The 23,180-nt window shown below is 34.4% G+C and overlaps 1 protein-coding gene across 5 annotated transcripts; it reads left to right on the plus strand.

Annotated features, from left to right (window-relative positions):
- Window positions 1-309: 309 nt before the first annotated feature.
- Csp (Cysteine string protein) lies at window positions 310-23,047 on the plus strand. Of its 5 annotated transcripts, none has more exons than XM_066395406.1 (7): window positions 310-597; window positions 4,576-4,731; window positions 4,791-4,926; window positions 7,076-7,207; window positions 12,870-12,926; window positions 16,146-16,296; window positions 17,120-23,047. In XM_066395406.1, exons 1-7 carry the CDS (start codon window positions 575-577, stop codon window positions 17,128-17,130), a joined length of 666 nt encoding a protein of 221 aa, XP_066251503.1. In that variant the 5' UTR covers window positions 310-574; the 3' UTR covers window positions 17,131-23,047. The 5 variants fall into 5 exon arrangements, with proteins under 5 accessions (XP_066251503.1, XP_066251502.1, XP_066251501.1 ...); XM_066395405.1 differs by having other exon boundaries at window positions 17,155-23,047; XM_066395404.1 differs by having other exon boundaries at window positions 311-597; window positions 16,146-16,320.
- Window positions 23,048-23,180: the final 133 nt, after the last annotated feature.

A 23,180-nucleotide genomic window follows, 5' to 3' on the forward strand; every position in this document is an offset into this window, starting at 1 on the left:
CAGGGAATATGGGTGGCAAACTCGGTCACGTTAAATATCTTGCAATTCAGAGATCTTTCAGAACGTTTCAAAGAATGCGTGATTAAAATACGTAGGGGCAGATCCGGAGTGGATTCGCTGAATCCAAGAGAAGGAAAAACATTATAAAGGAGTAACAAATAAAATTCTAAATAAAACGTTTTTTTACGCTCCGTGCCTAATAAGATGCGTGCAGCGTTGCCACATTAACGCGATCACGTGTCTTCATAGTTACAGTCGTTCAGCTGCACACTAATTATGCCCAGAAAAAGAGGGTTGACAGTTGGCTTTTGGCAATGTCATTGATAATACTTCACTGTGACAGTTGCTCTCATTTATCACATTAATTACCTTTCAATTTTTCAATCCAATCGTCACTACCCTACACACGACTGCCATGAGAAGCTATTGTAAATAAAATAAAATGCAGTCATTTCTCTGATAAAGTCGAGGCAAAAAACTCTCGCCATTTTCACTATATTTGAAAATCAACTTACGGGCCCTCCTGCACGGTGCAGAAGATTTTATAGTTAGAACTTCTATTCAAAGGGCTGTTATGGACGCCAAACGAAAACTTTCGTAAGTAGATATTGTATTGAATATTTTTGGGCTTTTATGTTTATCGGCTCGCATTTTTTCTTAATAATCCTTTCAACGTTTAAGTCTTTGCATTCCAAGTTATCATTATCCAAACAGACATTTCCGTATACTTAGTAAATATTACTAATAACATTTTCTATTTCTGTTATGATTAGTAAACCAGCAATGCTGCAGCACTGAACACCCCTCTTTTTTTCAGTGGTCTTGTATAATTTCACACCTTTACCCATTGAAATCAAGGTGGTTTGTTCAACTTACAGTCTGTAATTATCAAATACAAATAATTCCTTCTTTGGAACTTACTTGTTAGCTACTTATACTGTATTGTTTGCTCATAAGGAATCTTAAGATACCTTGGAAAGGAGTTTCCTATAAGCATTAGTGGCAATAAATACCAGAGATTTATTTATGCAGATTTTTATGTTTTTATTAAAATTCACCTCTTGAGATTTTATGAACCTTATTTGAGAGGACTGATTATTGTAGTTTGTTTTATTTTTCTTAAATTAATATTATTCATATGTAATGCTACTTCTGGAAATCTATTCAGGGCGTTTTGTGCAGTATTTCAAAACTCCAAGAAATTACAAACAACCTCAACATGTTAATGTGCCTCTAATATCGTTGTAACTGGTATTAACTCGTCAATTATTGATTCACCTTGATCTTCATCTTCCTCCAGGTCATCAATATGAACCCGTGAAGAAACAGAACTGACAGTGACCTCATCATCGTCCCTGGGTATTTGACAGTTACAATCTTGTCATCACCATAGATGAATTCATTGAAATCGTTTTGGGAGCAAGGAAAATTGTCTGGAATGTTGTTGTTATGATCTTCCTGTTAAACTTTCTTCAACCATTCCACTAATGGCAGGAGATTGCTTGGATGAAAATGAATCCCAATAGTCAGAAATCCTCATGACTTAAGGCATTTGAAAATTGTTTTCTTCAATATCCTTCTCCAGGCATGTGAATGAAGTGTATTGCATCAACAAGGATAACATTGAAATTTTCTGTGTTATTATCAAGAAAATTACCATTTTGAAAAGAAGTCTATAATTGCTTTTTAAGCTATGGATATGGATTCTGATCCACAGGCTATAACTTGGATCTTATATTTATTGTCCAACAACTTACTGAAGTCCAAATTTGTTATACCTGGGTGTGCTGGGTAGTTGTCTGTCAACAGTATAATTTTCCAGTCCTTTCAGCTTAACTCAGCATCCGTTTCCATTCGTTTTTTAAAGTTGTAGCTATTCACATGAAATTTTTTAGGGATAGTTTTTATTTATACTGTATATTCAAAAAATTGGTGAGGGTCGTAAGTTGACCTTTTTTAAATGGAACACCTTTTATTGTATTTTGGAGTTGTAAAGGGTTTTTTTTGCTGATTTCAATCACACCAGGTGTCTCAAACAAGTGGATGGCACCTACAACTTTGTTAACAGATTGTTCTTCTGAAAAGAAATTTTCACAACCTAAAACTGCATTATTTGTTCTTATGACCAACTTTATGCATCAGCGTAGTTTAGTCAGAAACAATCCTAACTTGCAAATTTTCAATTGGACTCCCTGTATATTTTTCAATACTTAAATTCTAGACGTTATTCCGCACCGTCACTTTAAGGGGTCATTAAATTGGTGGTACACTTTTTGTCTATTTAAATTTGATTTTTTAATTGGTAACATGGTGACTGGTCAATATCGACCTATGTTTTACTCTTCTTGTCTTGCGGACTATGCCTTATAATGAAGGTTATTAACAAAAAAATAAATAAACAACGCTGCTCATTAAATTGTCTTCTTTGTCCTTTGTAATATGACACATTCTGATAACCATCAATGTCAACGTAATAAGGTAAGTAGGGAAGCTGGTAGACAATGATTTAATTAGCAGATGCGCGGAGACTGCTTCTTCCTTAGGATTTCATAACACGTAAAAATCCATAGTGCGGTACTTTAACGGACTTTGCCGCCTATAATTCGTTTTATGTAACAAATTCAAATTATAATACTAATTTTACAAAAATAGTTTAATTACCTCATTCTTTGGAATCACATGAGAAGTAATGACTCATTGAGCACGTGTATATTAAAATATATATCAGCACTTGATATTACTTGATACACACAAGAAATTTAAACGACGCCTACGTTCGAAACATGGAGGAATCAATCCGTGCATTAATCCAGAGGGGGGTTACTGTCCATGTATATCCATTTTAATGTAAATAAATTTCTCCTTTTAACTACTCTGCTCAATGGAACTACCCATCGCTCGACTAAAAGTAACTGCTGCTTAAAATGTTTGGACAAGCTTCGAGAGGTGATAGAGTTTATCAAATTAGATATACAGGGTGTTGAAGTTTCAAATATTCGATATTCGAATTGATGTCTTTCGATATTTTCTCCGCAGTTCCTAGAGCTCCTGGTGATTACCAGTATGCACTATACAGGGTGTTTTAGAATTTCACGGCACTATTTGGGGTATATATTCCCTAGTACAAAATAAAGAAAAAAGGTCATATAAGTATGTCTGATCTCGATTTGTAGCGGAGTTGCAGGGGATGAAATATTAAAAAAATTAGGTTTTTATTTTATTGTATTTGATCTACTGCAGATAGAACTTTCAAATTTTATATAAGTATTAGGTAATAGGTACTGCTTAACACGAAAGTAGATTGCCTCCAACTGCTATAGAGGGTTTTCTAAGGTTTTAGCCAATAATACCTTTTAGTAAAATTTGCTTGGACGCCTTTAGTGAATTTTACTATTTTTCTTAAATTCTTCACTATTACCTAAATTTTATCTCTTGATTTTTGGTCGATTTTTTGAATTTATAAATTTATTAATTTATGAAGAAACTAAATAGAATTCGATTAAAAGCCAAGAGAGATCAAATTTAGGTAATAGATTGAAGAACTTAAGAAAAATAGTAAAATTCACTAGTGGCGTCCAAGCAAATTTTTCTAAAGGATTTTATGGACCAAAACCTGAGAAAATATACTATCCTCTATAGCAGTTGAAGGCAATCTGCTCTCGGATTAAGCAGCACCTATTACCTAATACTCATATAAAATTTGAAGCTCTATCTGCAGTAGATCAAGCACAATAAAGTAAAAACGTAACTTTTCTTAACATTTATCTCCCTGCAACTCCGCTACCTATCGAGATCGGACACATACTTATATGGCCTTTTTTCTTTATTTTGTACTAGGGAACACATATCTTAAATAGTGCCTTGCAATTTTGAAATATTCTAGATGTTGTCCGAGTTGGTGATGTCAGATTGGGCTGCACCTCAGCCATAAATTTACTTTGTCAGCCGAGAATATGCTACTTTCCCTAGTAGATGCACATCATACAGTGTTATCTCACATATACATTCCTTTTTCACTCAGATCTTCGCACTATAAGCACCTTCGCGCGCGGTATGTTTGAGTATTGAAAAAATTAATGAGAAAATAGTTATTTTCTTAACAAGTAACGGAATCTTTCGAGCAAACCGTCAGGTGCCGGAGAGGCTTTTCCGCCAGAGTTAAGAACCAAATTGGTTTTTCTGAGCATATTTGGACCTTGGTCACTCTTCTAGTGAACATATGCCATATTCACCTAATCATGCTGTGTCACTTAATTTTTGAGCAAAGTACCACCTGGCCCTCTTTCGCGCACTAGTGCTAGTAAGCCACTATTGCATACTCATAGGAAAATTAGTTTCAGGTCGGGTACGGATCCACAAAATCCTTTTTGTTAATCAGGGCTATGTAGGTCTGATAGGTATGTCTATATAGGCACATGCATTATCTACCTGTATTGTACAAGTAAATGTCCGTGGATAGGCGCGACGCAAACCTTACAGAACACATTTTCTAGAATATTAATCATTTGTATTTACTCCTATTTTCCCCGGCTTTTTTGTATAAGCACCAATAAGCTAGAGAAAATTTGATTTCAGGACCCAAGGCGATTCATTATATGAAATCTTAGCCCTTCCAAAAACTGCTTCAGCGGACGAGATTAAAAAGACTTACCGTCGTTTAGCTCTGAAATACCACCCAGACAAGAACCCTAACAACCCTGAAGCTGCGGAAAAATTTAAGGAAGTTAATAGGTAAGATGTAGGTGTACGGTAACTTCAGGTTTTTGGTATGATAACTAGGGACATTACAGAGCTCACACAATCTTAAGCGATCCAACGAGAAGAAATATTTATGATAATTATGGTTCTCTTGGGCTATATATTGCAGAACAGTTTGGGGAAGAGAACGTAAATGCCTATTTTGTTGTGACTTCAACTTGGTGCAAGGTAAGAGGTTTTTTTCTTATACAAGCGGCAGCAGCCCTTGAAATTACTATTATAATTGCAGCCCCACCATCCAACAATTTATCTAAATTGTGGCATATAAACAAAATGTTTACTTATAATTTAAAATTAATTTTATTTGTAATCTGCAGTTTGTGCTACGATATCATCAGGGTTTCCTAACTAGAGATAAAACAGATTTGAAGACATAAATCTAAACTAAGGTCACATAAGTAAACAGGCTGAATTTTGTATACAGGCGGTTTATGAGATTTGCATGCTATTTTACATGTTACTAGTAAATAATTCGGTTGCAATGTAAATTAGATCTGTGCGTGATTTTATGTAGAGGTATAATGCCAGATAGCGTTAATCTAACGACACTTGTTTCATATGTAGAGAGTTTTCCAGTGCTCGGGTGCAAATTAGAGGTAGGCCATAACCAACAAGGCGTCCGTTTAATTACAATTTTTATTAATATCGCTGATTACATGCACTTTTTTCATTGTTTGCAATGCGGCAGGCTATGTAAGTTCGACCGTACTGTTCTCTTTGTGTCTTTCCTGCATGTACCAAAAGGAAAATAAGTGGATAAATGGTCAATCGCTCTGCAAATGTGTAATAACAAATTAGATATACGCATGGGTATCATAAAAACCTTTATGAATACATATTTTGGAACTATACACCACATACATAGATATTGCATGCTAATTTCTAATACAGGGTGTCCGGAAATAACGTCGAAATGCATTGGTAGGTGATTTTAGAGATTAAAAGAATAAAAAAGTTCTTATAAATATACCCCCAAAGTTACTTCTTAAAGAGACTAGACCCTCTTAAAGGGGGATATCTGAAAATGGCTTTTTCACAATGTGTCCGAAACGGTTTGCGCTAAAATTATGAAATTCGGCATACTTTAATAAGTTGGAATGGGGAAACTTTTTTGTCTTATCAATTGCAGATTTTAATCAGAGGCGTCACATACAAAGTGTCTCCTATGTAAATGTGACCCAAAGTTTTTTTATTTATGACATTTTTTAATTTTTGAAGTAAAATTATTGAATCGCAAATATTTTTAAGTAAAAAGGGTCCTCTTATTTCATCTCGTTAGAATAGACCGTTTTTCAGAAAAATGAGTTTTTATAAACCGATGCACGATTACATGGACATCGAAATCTATAAAGAAAATAATTGAGGATTCATTGCGATGAACGAAGACCATTTTCAACGTTTGTTATGAATAAGTGATAAATCCTTAATAATATTAGTTTTCTTATTGCTGGCTAATAAAAAAATATTTCTATTACGAGGATGCCCACTATACTTAATAAGATGCATTTCGATATTTTTATAATCGTGCATCGGTTTATAAAAAATAATTTTTCTGATAAAAAGTCTATCCAACCGAAATTAAATAAGAGAACTGTTTTTACTGAAAAATATTTTCGATTCAGTAATTTTATTTCAAAAATTAAGAAATGTCACAAACAAAAAAGTTAGGACAACATTTACGTGGGAGATTCCCTGTATGTGACGCCCCTGACTAAAATCTGCAATTATTAACCCAAAAAAAGTTTTCCCATTCCAATTTATTAAAGAATACCGAATTTCATGATTTTAACGTAAACCGTTTCGAAAATATTACGAAAAAAACACCTTCAAAGTTCCCCCCTTAAGAAGCTATTTTTGGGATATGTTTATATGCCCCAAAAATATTTTTTATTATGTGAGTCTCTAGAATCACCTCAAAAAATGTTTCGACATTATTTCCGGTCATCCTATATATCGGGTAGCTCATTAGCAATGATAGCCAGCTGGGTATTAAAAGCACTAGTAAAAGGTCGATGAGATAAAAATTCTAAATGGAAAAATTCTCATTAGAATTAGCCGGAAATATCAATGTTAACAGCTTTGTTGTGTTCCTTCCTATGTGCGTAGGCCTACAATTTACTAGAAAAGTCATCAAAAGTGTCCGTAATAAATTATTGGGCTGAGGCTACAAACAGCAAGAAAAAACGCTGCAATTTTTTAGGAGGAATTGCAAACTGTAGTGAATTTCAAAATTTAACTGTGTATAACTGAGACACCTCAAATTCACAGCGCAAAATGCACACCCTTTATTAATTTATATATATTTTTTCAATTTTAGGCCCTGTTCATAATATGTGGCATCGCGACAGGATGTTACTGCTGCTGCTGTCTGTGTTGCTGTTGCAACTTTTGTTGCGGCAAATGTAAACCCAGGCCACCAGAAGACACTGGGGATTATCACACGTTGAATGTAAGTAGGACATTTAATTCCTCTGGCTGAATTAGATTGGTTTTCGCTTTCTGCTGCCTGCAGAATGTGGATTAGAATCTTACCCTTGCACAAATTATTCTCACGTTCATTGATTTTTATCGGCAAATTTTAAACATTCTAATCCGCGTTTCTCTTTTTGACTTTGCTTAGTTTTTGCTTTGCCTGCTATTGCTGTTGAATTGAGTCTCTCAGGTGAATCGCATTGAGAGGTGAGTAAAAATACCCGGAGTGATAGTGATGTATTGCTCTAAAGAGAAGTAATATACAGTGCGGGTTTAGAACAAATTAAACAAATGAAATACTGTTGATTTTTTTTAACAAGAACGCCCAGATTTTGTTAAATAACAATATACAGGGCGTTTCATATACATACCGACAAACTTTCAGGGGATGTAGAGCTGATAAAAATAAATATTTAGATGGAATAAAGTTGGGTCCGAAATTGTGTCGTTTCCAAGATACAGAGTGTTTAATTTCTATTTTTTTAAATATTTCAAAAACATTTGGCATACGGACATGAAACTAAGGACACGCTATGGCAGGATAAATGTGCATACTCTGAAGTAGGCAGAATATTTCCACCTGCACCAGTGGCGTCCGTGCCGCCAGTGGGATGTTTTTAATGAAAAAAAATGGTCCATCGCTGACTTTTTTAATATGAATATATTTTTTTAATATTCCGTCAGTTCTTAATAAAAAAGGCCTCTTTGTGTTTTGTTGCTTAAGTAGCCGTTTTTAAGATAAAAGATAATTTCTCATTTCTGTATGTGTATAAAACACCCTGTGCACTGAGTATATACAGGGTCCGATGTGTGAGATATGACGGCATTGATTATTCTATTAAACGCCAAAAGTGTATAAAAATTAATTTCGTCGCTGCGAGGACTTGCCACTTGTGACTCATCATCAAAATACCTATTCCTTCCTGAGAATTCGTCAACAATCCTGTTTATCAAAAAGCGTGAGAAAATAGAGTTCATTTCTCAGTTAATGGTAGTATGATAAACAGAGAACAATCGAGATTCTTTTAAGAAAAATAAAGTTCATGTTGATAAGTCAAAAAGTAGTACCAATTTATTTCATGTGAAATTTAAGGCCAGAGCTGTTCGCTTTGATCCGTTCCGAATAGCGGTACCATTAAAAAAAACTAGAGAGTCAAAGAGCTGGATAAAGAGCTCTTCAGACATTATAGTTCTTATATAGCGAAAGGGCTGCAATCTTAAATACCCTTAATGAATTAAATTTACGTCAGCATGGTTTTTGCTCTTACGCAAATTCAAGAACTCTTCCTCGAGTATCCAATATCAGAAAATCTGTATTTTATTGAACAACACGTCCCCAGTAAGTTTTCAGGAAAACTGTGTGGCTTAAATTTTTTCCCGAACACTTATGGGAGACATTTTAGTGTAGAAAGTTAGCTGATTTTATGCGATTTTTGATGCATCTCCCAGTCTTTAAAAATGTCCAAATAATAAATACGGTAAGTAAATTGCAAGTTAGATTAAGGCTGAAGTCCTAGTGGTTCCTGGGATTGATCGGGAAACGTCAAAGGGGTTGGTAAAACTTTCTTTAGCTAAACAGTTTCACTGGACATGTCATCGTACTGTGTCATTATATAATTTCGTCATCTGTAAGTGTGTTGTTTTCATTTCAACGTATATTCTTTAGTAGTACTCTTCAGAATGGTAGACACTGTCACCTAAACTTTTAAATGTTCTATTTTCTACATAGTAAATATTTCCTTATTTTTGTAACTTGAACTAATCCGTATCCACTTCAATTTACATGCTGTTAAGGCAATCGTGACCGCGCATTACCTCACGTTTCTGATAATATTAATGGTTTAATGGCAGTGAGCTAAATAGTCATTTTCACTGCTTAAACATTTCAATTGAAGTGTAGAACATTAGGATTTATGTGGCATTGGATCAAAAATGCAGCTTCAATGGGTAGATGAGTAATAGCTTCTATTTAAGACATAATAGCAAGAAATTATGTTCAAATACTCCAACAAAATATATTCAAAGACGCACATTAGACATTTCTCTTTTTCAATGCATTTATAAAGTTCCAAGTATAAAACTTTTCATATTCTGTGTGCCAGGAGACTCCCTGGCATATCAGGCGTATTGATTTAGAATGATTAACTGCATGTGCTTGGAGTTGTGTTTCACCGAAAATGTTCATTTTAATTCTTCAATAAAACACATTAACTCTCTCAATAGCAATATTTTTTCCCTCTGATATATAAAAAAATATTCCTTTAATGGTCAAATTCAGGATGTAAAGTATCGTTTTTAATGTCTAGGCTGTAAAGTGACACATTTACTCTCTCTTTCTATAATTTAAACATTGTGTTTGTACAATTCGAAATCTAGATATACTTCATACTAGCAGTTTCTGCCAGCCAATATACTATAGTGAAAGTTATAAATAATCAATTAGAATCGAAGTCAGCATTTTTGACCGAATTTTGGCAAGTAGATGCTTGACAAGTGTTTAAAATATGACGAATCCTTCGTTAGGCAGTTCCTTCTAACAGTTAGCAAAAGAGTTCACCGTCTAGAATTAAATTTTGCTATCATTATTCGTGTATTAACAAGATACAGATTGACGCTAAATATTAATCAGATAGAGAATATATAGGTAGTTGAGTGGTAGATATTTGGTCAGGATTCAATGAAAAAAGTGGGTATAAGTAAAACATTATTGAATTAATAAACCACAAACCTTGTGTAAAAATAACCGAGTGATTCGGTATTTATATACAGAATGTCCCAACTTTTAGGGATCAAACTTTAACGACGGTTTCTACATAGAAAAATAATCGTAGTTTGCTATATAACCGTTTCACATATTTTATTGCAATTTTGTAGGCGTTACTCGTATCAAACAACTAATTTTTTAAAATAAAATGTAATATTTGATTTCAACAGTAGCGTGAGCATGGACACTAGTATGAATATGTTTTAAAAAAACGTACGGAAGTGGTTCTTTTCGAAATAAAAATCACATTTGTAGGCTGCATTAATTTTTAAATAAAAAAGATATCAAAATTTGGGGGGGGGGGGGGGGGGGGGGGGCATCGTTTTAGAGTAAAAAATTTAAAACGGTCTTAATGCACCAGCAGGATTTTTTTAAATTGTTATCTTAAAACTAATATTGAGAGCATTTTCATTTCTTTTAATAAAACAAATTAAAACATTTTTGGGATATAACATACAGATACGAGCAAAAAAATAGCGTCACCTACTTTTCGTTTTTGTGTTTTTTTTGTAACTTTCCTCAACATTTTCTTTAATATACGACACACCGACATCAAATTACTTAAAAGTATTCAAAGAACGTGTTGTATTTATGATTTCACCCATCTCAATTGGTAGAAAAATATTCAACTTAAAGCTACGAGCACATAGGTGACGCTATTTTTTTGCTCGCATCTGTATATAGCAAATTGTTAGTATTTTTCTATGGAGAAATCGTGGTTAAAGTTTGACCCCTAAAAGTTCGGACGCTCTGTGTAACTTGAATAGTTCGATTAGGCTTTTGCCGATTCAGTGTGTGGCAACACATTTAATTTCATGCATAACAAAACACGCCGAGTATAATCGATCGAATGGTGGGTCCACGCTCATAAAAAGGACAATGATATAGGGTGTCTCGAAATTTGATGTCGTAGATGAAGTGCGGCAGAAAACTTCATATAAGTATAAGTCGGAAAATTAATCCTAGGGGAGCTTAAAAGTTCGGAAGTGAAAAGTATTTTTCAAGATATGATCGATCCGGTGTGAATCATGAAGTTTTCCGCAAATGCTCTGTTGAGGAAATATTTAAGTTCTATAAGCTGAATCTTTGATTGAATAGGACATAAAATGCAGTATTTAATACGTACATGATGAGGTTTTATTCGGTTCATCCGTTCACTGATTCGGTGGCAAGCTCGCTCGGCCATAGAACCACAGAACAGAGGCCATAGCGGGCCAAAGAAATTCGTCTCATACAACCTTAAATTATGTACATAATACAAAATAACTATTGTATTATTTGCGACCGTACGGTCACCATATAAATAATAAATAAATAAGCGTTCAGCGTAGTATTTACATCCATAAAAAATAAAATGGCGTACGGTAAAGTAACATTACCGCACGGCTGTAAATAAATGAATGAAATCATAGGTAGGTAGGTTTCATTTACTAGTTCGGAGAATTTTTGCATGCGTAGGTACTTAACTATCAATTTACATATTTTTACACTTGTCAGTCACTTTAGGCCTTTTCTGTTACTAATTCGAAAGTGAAATTTTAATCTGATTTGCATTTTTTGTACTTGAGAAAAATTCACTGCCATTTAGGTTAGTTCAGGTTAGGGACGTGCCTCGATTTGGTACCAACACATAGTCCATCAAATCACCTTGATTTTACCAAAAATGATTCGGATCATTTGAATCTTAAGTAATGTAATAAAATATGTGTTGGTTCCAGGTTTATATTTTAAATTTTCGAGTTCAAGATTCGACTCACAATTGAAAGTCGTATTTTAAACATGTCACCATATTTTTGCTTTTGGAAAGGTGTTGGCGGGAAAGTCATATTAGTTTCGTTTCTTCAGAAATAGACTGGAAAATTACTATTTACTAACTGCGACTACTGAGAAATACAACTTTGCCTATATTTAACAGACTCTCTTGCCCCAGATCCCCGTTATCTCCCTCATAGAGACGATTTTATTTTACCTAAAACATTTTTTTTCTAGGATCATTTTCATGCCTGAATGTACCAGGTGTCCCAAGCAAGTGACTCGCGTCAGTGATAATTGCTAGTTATTTTTTGTAACGTAATTTCCAGGGTACATTTGCGATCCAAAATTGCGATATTCGCTCTTAGGTCCAACTGAGTGCGACTTTTAGTTTAGCCGAAAATCACCCTAATTTTCGAATTTTAAATCGGACAGCCTGATCTAGACTAGATTTTCAATATATAGATTCTATACGTCATTATAAATGTCATCTTGTCAGTTTTTGACGTAAAACATCATCTTGTCAGTTGTTAACGTAAAACGTCATATATTTATGTTGTAATATTGATGCAAATTTCTTTTTGCAAAAACTTATGGTAAATGAATGTAATCTTGAATGCATGTTCATGACTAAGTGGTTATATAGTGGGATGCGGAATGAAACCCAAAATCTAAGCAACTAATGCTATGGGGCGTGGTATCATTTGTTGCTCTGTAGCGATTAATAGGCTTTATCATCTGTTTCCAAGCTCATGGAAAGTGATAATATTTTTTAAAATCACAATAATCTATATTGAAAAATCGAACATAAACGATTAGTGACTTTTTGTGTAAAAAACTGAAAGATGAGACGCGGAATGAAGTCTAGAACCTAATTATAAAACAACATACAGGGTGTCCAATTTAAAATTCGAAAGTTGGGATAATTTCCGGTTAAACCGGAAGTGGAATTGGCAATGGCTAGTTTTAGGTCGTAAACGTATCCAGAAAAATTTCCTTTCAAAAAATGATTAGTTAAAAAGTCGCAGTGTGAGCTACTTTCTTGTGGCATCCGGTATGTATATTTTTTTGTTATACATACATACGGGTCATTAGTGAGTTCTCACTGTAGTGATGTTTTCAGCGGGAGGGAGGGCCGAGTTCAGGCCAACCAGTCACCATCCAACCAGGTAAAAGACCGGTAAGTTAATGTAGTACAGTGATTTGTTTGATGTTAATTAAATATTTTTTAAACATAACGTTTTTTCGGGTATATAAACATTTAGTAGTTGATTTGTAAAGGAAGTTCCTAACATAACATAAACGATGCTAGTTGCCTGTGAAGGTGTTTCATGACGGTTCAAAGCGCATTCTGAATTCCCCGACTTTTAAGCCGTGGTCTAGAATTCCTTGGAGAGGCCCAATTCGCGTCTTCTATGAACATTATCAATGATGACAAAATGATCTTCCGTGATTGTCGATGAGGAGTTAAGAAATGAAATACTCGTTATAATGTTTATCGTAGGAGTAAGAAAAAACGTAGGGTAGCAGTTACGTGGGATCACGGCTTAGAAGCCAGAAAAATGTTAGAGAATGGTCTAAGACGGTTTGTAGCAAATATTTAATTAAAAGCATTGAATACAAATGTGCGTGTGGCCTACTTGCTATTATGTAAGGTTGGCTTTGCTACTCCTGGCCCTCGCACACTTTCAAATACTTACGAAAAAGATCGATCAGAATATACATTTTTCAGTAAGCTGAGCCAAGCTTACGGTAAAATGATACAAGAAGCTCATTAATACTAATTAGTTCTTTTGTAATTAAGTGGCATTTTTTCGACAAAACCTAGTTATATGAACTGCTGGTCATGAATGAATACACCGGGCATACGATCCAGAAGGGCTCAATGATAGGTAAAGAAAGAAGCTTGGAACCGTCTGGGTTTCCGCATCCGATGTAACTGATATTCACTATCTACTATAAGTGACCAGTGATTTCACTGGTCACTTTCTTAAGCAGGACATTGTATATTATCAGTTTTTTGGGATCCTGAATAAATTTATAATATTTTTCGTGCAGAATTTCGATGTTCAAATTCATATAGGTTTGAAATCTTGACAACCGGAACAAAGAATGAAAACATTTCTCACCTCCTAATTTCGCAGTGGTAACAACCCCTTCATTTTTTTTAACTAGGGAATATGGGTTAAACGACACATCATTTAAACGTCTTCAAATTTTCCAAACAATCGTGCCAAATTTTTATTTATTTTTTTAATTTAATTCTTTTCATAATTCTTAATTTTTCAAGAGATGTTCGAAGTGCATTCCGTCGTTCTCCATGCGATAATACAAACGGTTTTCAAACTCTCGTCGCACTTCTTCAAACGTCCGTTGTGGAATGTTACAAGTTCTACAATTCCTTGATGGAATACTTAAAGATCCTGTACAAGGATCGCATAAACCACATTTTTAAGATGTCTGGAAAGAAAGACGTTGAGAGGTGTAAGATCGGGAAATCTAGGAGGTCACTGGATGGCACCTCTTCCACCAATCCACCTATCATCAGGAAAATTTTCGTTAAAAAACTGTCGAACCGGTAAATCATAACGTGTAAAGACACAATCGTGCTGGACACGCAATAAGTTCTCGTCCAACATTGGATGTCCACTCTTGTTCGTTCTTCTTTTGGTAATTTCACGAAATGACCCTTTTTGTCAACTAGATTTGAATAGAAAAAAAGCAAAGACTTTGCCACGTTTATTTAGAGAATTTGAATGCCTTTAAAATGATGTGCAACTTGACCCATATTCCCTATTTAAAACAACGAAGGGGTTGCCACCCCTGCGGTATTGTCGGTTGGGGGCGAGATTTTTTTATTCTTCCCTTTCCATCCTATTGTTGACGTGTCTCAGCATTTTTATCTTTAGCTTGCACTTCTGGAAATTTGGCTGGTGGCAAGTTTTTAAAAATTCACCAGGTATATTTATGTCTCTTTTTCTACTCCCCTGCTACAATGCTCTTACTTGAATCCGGTTAGGTAAACGGAAACTTATTGATTGCCGATTGATTTTAACTTATGATTGACCGCCTTTTTGCTATTTTAACCATTAGTGTTAAAAAAAGAGGTTGTATACATACAGCTCGCCTCAAGTCTCGGCATCGCTGCGATATGGCCATCGCGTCCACTCTTGTACAATGGACCATAAATTTATTGGGGATTCAAAATGAAATTAGTGCTCCATTTTAGAAAATAACATGGAACGTTGCTGCTCTATCGTGGATGGTGATTCAGGCGAATGAAATCGCCAGCAAGATATTTTTACGATATACAGAATGCTAAAAACCGAAACGTTCTAAGTACTTTCGTTCACCTTTTTGTGCTTGTCACATGTGGCCGACCCTGTATAGACCCCCGGGAATTATTTGGAGTAACCAAATGCATCAATCAGGCTAATAGTATTGTATGCCTGAGCACTTGAGTCGATTCGTGGGCCCCAAATGCACTTTTTTTTAAGCTTCATGCCCGCCATTGATACACACATACACACACACACACATATAACTATCCTCGTTAAAGGTCTGCATGGTGAAGTGAACACAAGTTAGTATGTGCGATAGGTGCGAATCAAGTATGGAGCATTCAAATTTCTCTTTGTTCTTACCTACCAACTTGTAAGATTTATTTGAGGAACAATCTAGCTACACTTTCCAATATGTAAAAGGAGGACCAGCATGGAGGTTTCGGAGATGACCCTACATTCAGATTTGGTTAAATGTAAACATTTAAAGACCTAGGACATTGAATCCAGAGACGATATTTCTTTTCTTTTCATATTAATATTACAAATTAAAAAATCTGATGAATTTTTATCAGACGTTTCGACTTCGAGCAGCCATCATCAATTTCATTGATTTAGCATCAGTTTGATTTTTTTAACGAGTTTGAGAAGTTGCTTGGGTTGAATTAAGTATTTAGTTCTTTTGTAGTGGTCGAATATCGTCAGAACAAATAAAACATGAAAAATTACCTACTTTTGTTTCTAATGGCTTAAAAACGACAATTACTGGGTGTTTTGTCGTTCTTTGTATTACACAAGTTTTTTCCCATTTAACCCAATCTTTCCGAAATCGCCTTGCTAGGCTTCATAACGGTGGACCAAGTGAATAAGCTTGAATTTACTACCAGTACTAAAAATCATATTAGTTATATTGTTTCACCTTGTATAAATCTTTTTATACACGTTATTACACCAATCGACAGCTGTAATTTTATCGAACTTTACAACAAATTTCTATTAAGCTAGAACGGAGATATCTTACAATTTTTTTGTTTTGTCCATGAACACTCCATACATATCACAAAAAGTCGATCAGCGATAACCGATCATGCCAGAAAACTGATAAAAATTTGTTTCAGGATGACGGTAGTGACGAAGACAGAGCTGGATCCAGAGGGGGATCCCCTGTAACGAGTCAGCCATCACCGAAAAAAGGGCCTAGCAACCCCATTTACGCCATGCCGGCGCCACCAACGGCTGCTGCTGGCGAAAGTGCCGCTTTAAATCAAGGTGATGTACCAGTTTATACTCCTGGTGAGTAAATTTGTTTAGGGTTTTTGGGATTGGAATGTTGTTTTCCTAAATTTCGACGTTTCTAACCTGATTTTTTTCTTTCATGGGCATTGTCATCATCATTTTGTAGTATACGAAGAAGCATTTATAATTATTTAACACACGTTAGTTGCACACCATCCGTGTTTTTTTTTTTGTATGGGGCAATAACATTTAACTGAGATACTGGCACTTTTCTTTTTTCTGACAGAGAGGAAACATTTCATACATCCTCTTCGAAAAACGTTCACAACAGTTTTACTTACGGGCGACGTGGTAAATATAGAATGGCCGGACAAAAAGCCAGACTTGAACCACTTAGATTTTTCCTTGGGAATCTATTAAAGTCAGATATAAATCCAGTTCTGTTGATACTCAAAGACGTACTATCTAATATGCAGCATGAATTATTTGACCGTCTAGGACACTGCACAGCTGTGGACAGTGGCCATTTCGAACGAATAAAGCCAGCTTTAATTGTGCAAGCACTCAATACTTAATTTAAATCAGGGGAAAAATCTAAAGGGTTCAAATCTGACAATCCTGCGGGCCACTCACTGGTGCCATGTCTCTCCTAATCAAGACCAAGTGTAAATAAATATCTTCGTTTATTGATTGTTTCACTGTTTTTTTTTTTAAAGAAATGCTGTATCACATATGCATGATTAATACACGTTTTAGTTTCAATTTTATTTATTTCTAACAAAGTTTTGTAGTTACAGACTCTACTAACGTGTATTCATCACAACGTTATATTCACAAACTTCTCTCTGTTTTCTAGATTTAAAGTAACTTCGACGACGTTTTAAATTGCAGATATGCGCGGATAAGCCAATTGGTGAAAGATTCTTATACAGTTTCGGACTAAATACCCATAATAATAATTATCACCTTTTTGCCTAGTCAGCTGTACGTTAGGTGTCCCAACTTCTTCGTGTAATACTACCTGATGTTATTTTAATTTTATATATCTCCCTGGTTGTTAATTTTACCAAAAAACATACATGTTTTCGAAGAAGTAGGTCTACCTGATTTAATTAGAGCTTAAGTTTTTGTCCTTGTAAAGATACATTTTAGGTATGTGGAGAAATATTTCTTAACGCCAGCTCTTAGGAATGAACCTACCCGCTTTATCACTTATATTAAAGTAACGCTTGACGGTTTAACTGGATCAGTTTTTATTGGTTTCTTTGTAGGGCACATGACACATAAACGACTTTTTATGATCGTGTGTTTTTGCCAGCAAATCTATTTAAGTAGCTTGCGTAAGTGCACTTACATATTGCTGCAGATAAAAGTCATTTTTTGGAGGATGTAAGTACTTTGAGTATTACAAGCTTTCCGCCTAACTCTGGTTATTCTCGCTAAATAATTCAACTCTAGCGAATTTAATCATTGAGCTGAGCAGGGCACTGTCATAACCATTATTTTACATCGATTGCCATCCATCGTTTCGGTAGTTTTCTTTATAAGCCTTGAGTTCCTTTAACGTATCATTGGAAGCAGTTAGTGCCATTGTAGAAAAGAAGCTTGTTTAGGGCCAGATTATTAATGCGCGATTAACTTTAACATCCATAGAAAACAACAATTTGACCAATACGTAGGTTAGAGTCGCTGAAGTAGATTTCAACGTTTCTATGGAAATTAGCTTGCGTTTAAAATCAACAGCAGATTCGCAAGTTGGTCCTCAAGTGCATTGCGGTAGTAAAATTACGGGATGTTGCCTCAACGTACAGCTCAAATTTAAGGGGATACTTGTTGGGTCAACGTAAGAAAAAAAGTTCTAACAAAGGTACTTCGGAAATTCAGGATGTCGAGGTTTAAAATAAAATAGTTTTATATTATTACACTCCTCGCCAGAAAGATAGCCCAGGTGTGCTATCTTTAATTTTTCACCAACGCATGTGAAGTTTTGAATTTGCGACGAATAATATCAAACCTTATCAGTTCAGAATATGTGGTTCGTTGAGAATAGTTAAAAATATTAAAAGATGTAGCGGGCAAAAAAAATTTCGTTTTAATTTGAAGTACGAAATGATAGCACATCTACAAGAGAATATGTAGTAATCAACATAAATCTTAATTAATAATAATTTAATATATATATATGTATATATATAATAATTCTTTAATAATGTGTACATCCCCCTTTGCTTTCTATAACTTCTATCATACGATTTGGTACCGATTTATATAATTTTTGGATATAATTTCGATTTAACGTATCCCATTCACGTAAAATCGCATTTTTTAATTCTTGTATGTTTTGATATTGCTTTCCATTGCTGTATACGCCACGGGCAAGTTCTGCCCAACAATTTTCAATTATATTAAGGTCCGGAGAGCGTGCAGGCCACGGTAAGACAGATATATTATTTTCCTTAAAATATGATTGAACCAATTTTGATGTATGTATAGCTGCATTGTCCTGTTGAAAGATGTAATCAGGTCCAGAAATGCGTTCTGCATGATTATTTATTTGTTCTTTTATTAAATTTATGAATTGGACACTGTTCACTCTCCCATTAATGAATTTGATACTTGTCTTGCCGAAATAACCGATGCCAGCCCAAACCATTACACTGCCTCCTCCCATTTGTCGTCGAATTGCTGACAACGTCTCTTTTCTTAAGTCATGGAAATAGTATTGGAACCCATCAGGACCGTCGAGATTAAATTTTTTTTCGTCCGAAAATAGTATTCTCCTCCATTTTTTTTCCAATGCACTCTCTCTTTCGCAAAGCTTAAACCTTCTGCTTTGTGTTTCGTTGTTAATGGAGGTTTTTTTTTCAATTTTAGTCTCTTAATGTTTTTGCAGGATAGTAGAACTCGACGAACACTTGAAACACTAGCACTAACACCAGACTTTTCCATTATTTGCTTCGTTGTTAATTGCGAGTTAGAAGCTACACGCAAAATTGCTCGTTTATCACAATCAGATAACGATGACGGCCGACCAGTACTTTTCTTTTTCCCATAGTTTTCAACATTTTAAAAAAAATTATGTATTACTTTACGACTTCGTTTTATTACTTTCGATATTTTCGATACTGATAAATTTTGTTGTTTTAATTCAAATATTTGCTCCTTTTCTGACTCGTTTAATTTTTTTCCGCGTCCCATACTTATAAATTTATACAATATCACAATGTATTCGTTACTCGTTGGCAGATAATGAAATACTGAGGAATTTCGAAATGTATTAACGGAATGTGCTATCATTTCGTACTTCAAATTAAAACGAAATTTTTTTTGCCCGCTACATCTTTTATTATTTTTAACTATTCTCAACGAACCGCATATTCTGAGCTGATAAGGTTTGATATTATTCGTCGCAAATTCAAAACTTTACATGCGTTGGTGAAGAATTAAAGATAGCACACCTGGGCTATCTTTCTGGCGAGGAGTGTATGTAAAAATGCTTATATCAATTTCTTTAATATTTTCACTCTTTATTCGCTATTATTTAACACTATTATTTTATGAAGTTAAAACTGTTGGAAATTATTGCCACCAATAAAGATACATTTTTCTAAGTGATCACTGTATAATTTCGAAAACACCAGGGTTGTGTTTTAACGGCGTTAGAATACAACCCTAGATCGTCGGAAATGAACTTTTTCCTTATTTTCATCCAACAAATATTCCCGTGAATTTGCGCTGTTCGCTTAAGGCACAACCTGCAAAAAGGGCTTTCAAAGCTATAAAAGGGAGGTCTTCAGAAAGGACTGTTTATTTTATTATATGTAATAATATGTAAACTTTGTATCTAGTGAGTTGTAACCGTTATTAATTGTGGCTTAAATTATTTTTCTCTTTTTTTAATCATTGATCGTTCACAGTTTGCAGAGCGCTGCAGCAAGAATTTAGGGGGATATTTCTTGGACAAAGAAAAACCGTCCTGTAAGCATTTATGTCCGGGAACGCTTCATTTCCCAATTACAGAGTGTTGGGATTTGATTAAAAACGGGTTTTTATTATTATCTAAAAAATACTTTCGCCGATTTAACTGAAATTTCTACCGTTTATCACCAATTTTATGGGGTGTCTTTTGATATCAGAGTACATCCAGAAATTCCACGGTCGATCTTCCGGGGCAGGTTCGTTGATTTGTTTTCGTTTCTTGCTTTGCTTTCGAGATCCTGATTAAAATATAATCTATTGCGAGTCTGTGAACCAGTTTAAAATGAACCCCAAAAAATTGGTATAATGGAATTAAAGCTTCTTCAAATATTTAAAAATTGTTCAAAATGACTACCACCAACTCCGTAAGTCTAATTTTTTTTGTAAATGACTGTAATTTTTTTCTTATTTTTACGCGAGGAATATCCCTTTGAATTTGTGCCATATGTTTAATAAACATCCTGGATACATACTGTTTTAATTTTATTCTCAAACAAAGTAGAAACTGTCTCTTAAAAAGAAATTAAATACAAAACTTGCGTTTTCTGCTACCTTTAATTTCGATTTGCTCCATGACATATCACCGTTGCGTAAAAAGAATACATGATCCAGGATATTGAAACGAAATTATTGTAATTACGTAGTATTACATTGTACATGGTTAAATGTTTATGAAAAAAGTGTTATTTTCATAAAGCTGCTAAGTAAGACAAAGGAAGCTTGTATAACGGGTGACCATGTCAATTATGGTGCAAATTATATCTTTCTCAGTATAGGTATACAAATTAAAGGATCGTTACTAAAATAAATATACAGGGGGGGTTTTTCGATATTCAGTGAAGGAAGTAGGGAAAAATTGCGGTTTTGGAGGAAAAACTTTAAAACTACTTTTGTTTTTCAAAAATATTCACGTCCTACTAGACATTATATTTAAGAAATGCCGTATTTCAACGATTTCTTTGGGTCGATCTAGTCAAATTGGCTCTATGGAAATAGTGCAAATGCAGAAGCTGTCAAAATGAGGCCTTGAATAACTTGTCAAATTTTTATGACAGCTGTCATTTTCGAGATATGACGTAAACCTAATTTTTTTATGCGAAACATAGTAGATTATGGCTTCTTTTAAAAATGTCCTAAGTTTACGTCATATTTAAAAAATGACAGGTGTCAGAAAAATTCTGTAAGCCTGTCCTAGGCAGGGTAATATTCCCCACAACTTTCGTATTTACACAGTTTTTCTGAAACCAATAATAACTCGGTCGGGTGGATTTAAAAAACCGACAAAATTTGGTTTTGTAAAATCTAGTAAGCCGTGAACTTTTTCGAAAAAGCAAGAGCGTCTTTAAATTCCTAGTCTTCTAAGCCCTCGATTCTTTCCTGACTCAACCGTTTCCACAACTCTTCCAGCTGTAAGTAGTTAAACATAAAAAAAAAACCACTTTGTATTTAAAAAACAACGTATTAGATGCGCTTGGGCAATATCATTAGATGCGCTCTATTTCACTTGGTCACCTATGAAGTGTCAGGGCGGATGAAGTAATAATCAATTATTAATAACATAAGCATTAGCAAAAACTCCAATTTGTAGCCCAATTCAAGCGTTTCGCATCTAGTAGCTAATATTTGTAAAGTTTTTGGTGCGTTTGTTTCCTAAACTTATTGCGCCCGTGAAGTAAAAAAATATACAGGGTGTCCAGAAATTAAATTGAGTAGTTGTTTTACAGCATTAGTACCTAAATCTGCGACAAGAATTAAGCCATAAGGTGCCTATAAATATATGTCTGCAAGCGCTTCGTTTTTGTAGATACACGCTATGAAAATTAAATTTTTTATTTTTAACTAAACTTACGACCCACATCCTTAGGCATGTCAAACGGTCGTGAGAATATTCACGGTGGTATTTTGCTAGCCCTTTTACCTACCGTAACTATTTTTGTATGCCCACAACCACTGGCCCTTTGATCTGCAGTTTCCTAATTGAACCAGAAATTTAAATTTCAGGAAATGGCTCGCAGGGTGCACCAAAATATGTGAGAAGGTGAAAGGGTGGGAATCTAGTCTTAAAAAAAGCAGAAACTTTTACAGAGCGTTTCAGTTTTAACTTGTGTTCTTTCAAGGACTGGTAGAAAATCGCAAAATAAGACCACATTATAAGAAAACATTATTTGAGCAACGCATGTTAATAAATATATGCTCAAGTTTCTAATTTTTCTCTTTCTCCCTCCATTTTTGAGATATTTAGTTCAAATTTCTTTAAAACGACGTCTAAATCTAATTCGAAATCTATAGAATGATATTTTTGAGGGTGACATTCACTAATCAAAAATCTCAAGTCGTTGTTCCACTTAAACACTTTTTTGGCTCTTGTATTTTTTCATGCCTAGCGGCTATTGTTCAACAAATTGCAAAAGTATAATGAAAACTGCTTCATTTTTACTATCATATTACTTTTATCCCAATAAACAGGGCGTTTTTCTATTAGCAAGAACTTTTCGCTTACTTTATGTCGCAGGATGTGCTGTTAAAATTATTTCAGAACACCCCGTATAGACACAAATATTGAACTATTACCTTGTATTGTTATCTACATTTGTTGTCTTAATAATATTTTCAACGAAATATTTATTGTGAAAATTTCACTCATTCCACTCATATTATTGTATTTATTGGATGTTCTCCTTGTTAAATATTCGTAACTATTTAAATTAGATGATAATTTACATTTTATCTTGTAGTTAGTTAATAAATTAATAACTAGTACACGTGTATTCAAATGAAAATAAACGAAATTATTAAAAAATAAAGCGTTTTACTGTGCCTTACTGACCTTGGTAACGGAGAAAATAGGCTTTGCTTAATAAAATAGGCCAACACTTACTCAAAAGCTACATTCATCAACTTGATGATGTTGATCAGGAAGTCATAGATTTTTACCTCTG

This window comes from Euwallacea similis, chromosome 12 (genome assembly GCF_039881205.1).
Source record: "Euwallacea similis isolate ESF13 chromosome 12, ESF131.1, whole genome shotgun sequence".
NCBI classification, from domain to species: Eukaryota; Metazoa; Arthropoda; class Insecta; order Coleoptera; family Curculionidae; genus Euwallacea; species Euwallacea similis.

Excerpts from the sequence above, each read along its gene's own strand:
- Csp (XM_066395402.1), top strand. The coding sequence starts at position 575 with ATGGACGCCAAACGAAAACTTTC. Across the intron at positions 598-4,575 it reads GACGCCAAACGAAAACTTTC|GACCCAAGGCGATTCATTAT; the intron begins GTAAGTAGATAT and ends ATTTGATTTCAG. Across the intron at positions 4,927-7,075 it reads TGACTTCAACTTGGTGCAAG|GCCCTGTTCATAATATGTGG; the intron begins GTAAGAGGTTTT and ends TTTCAATTTTAG.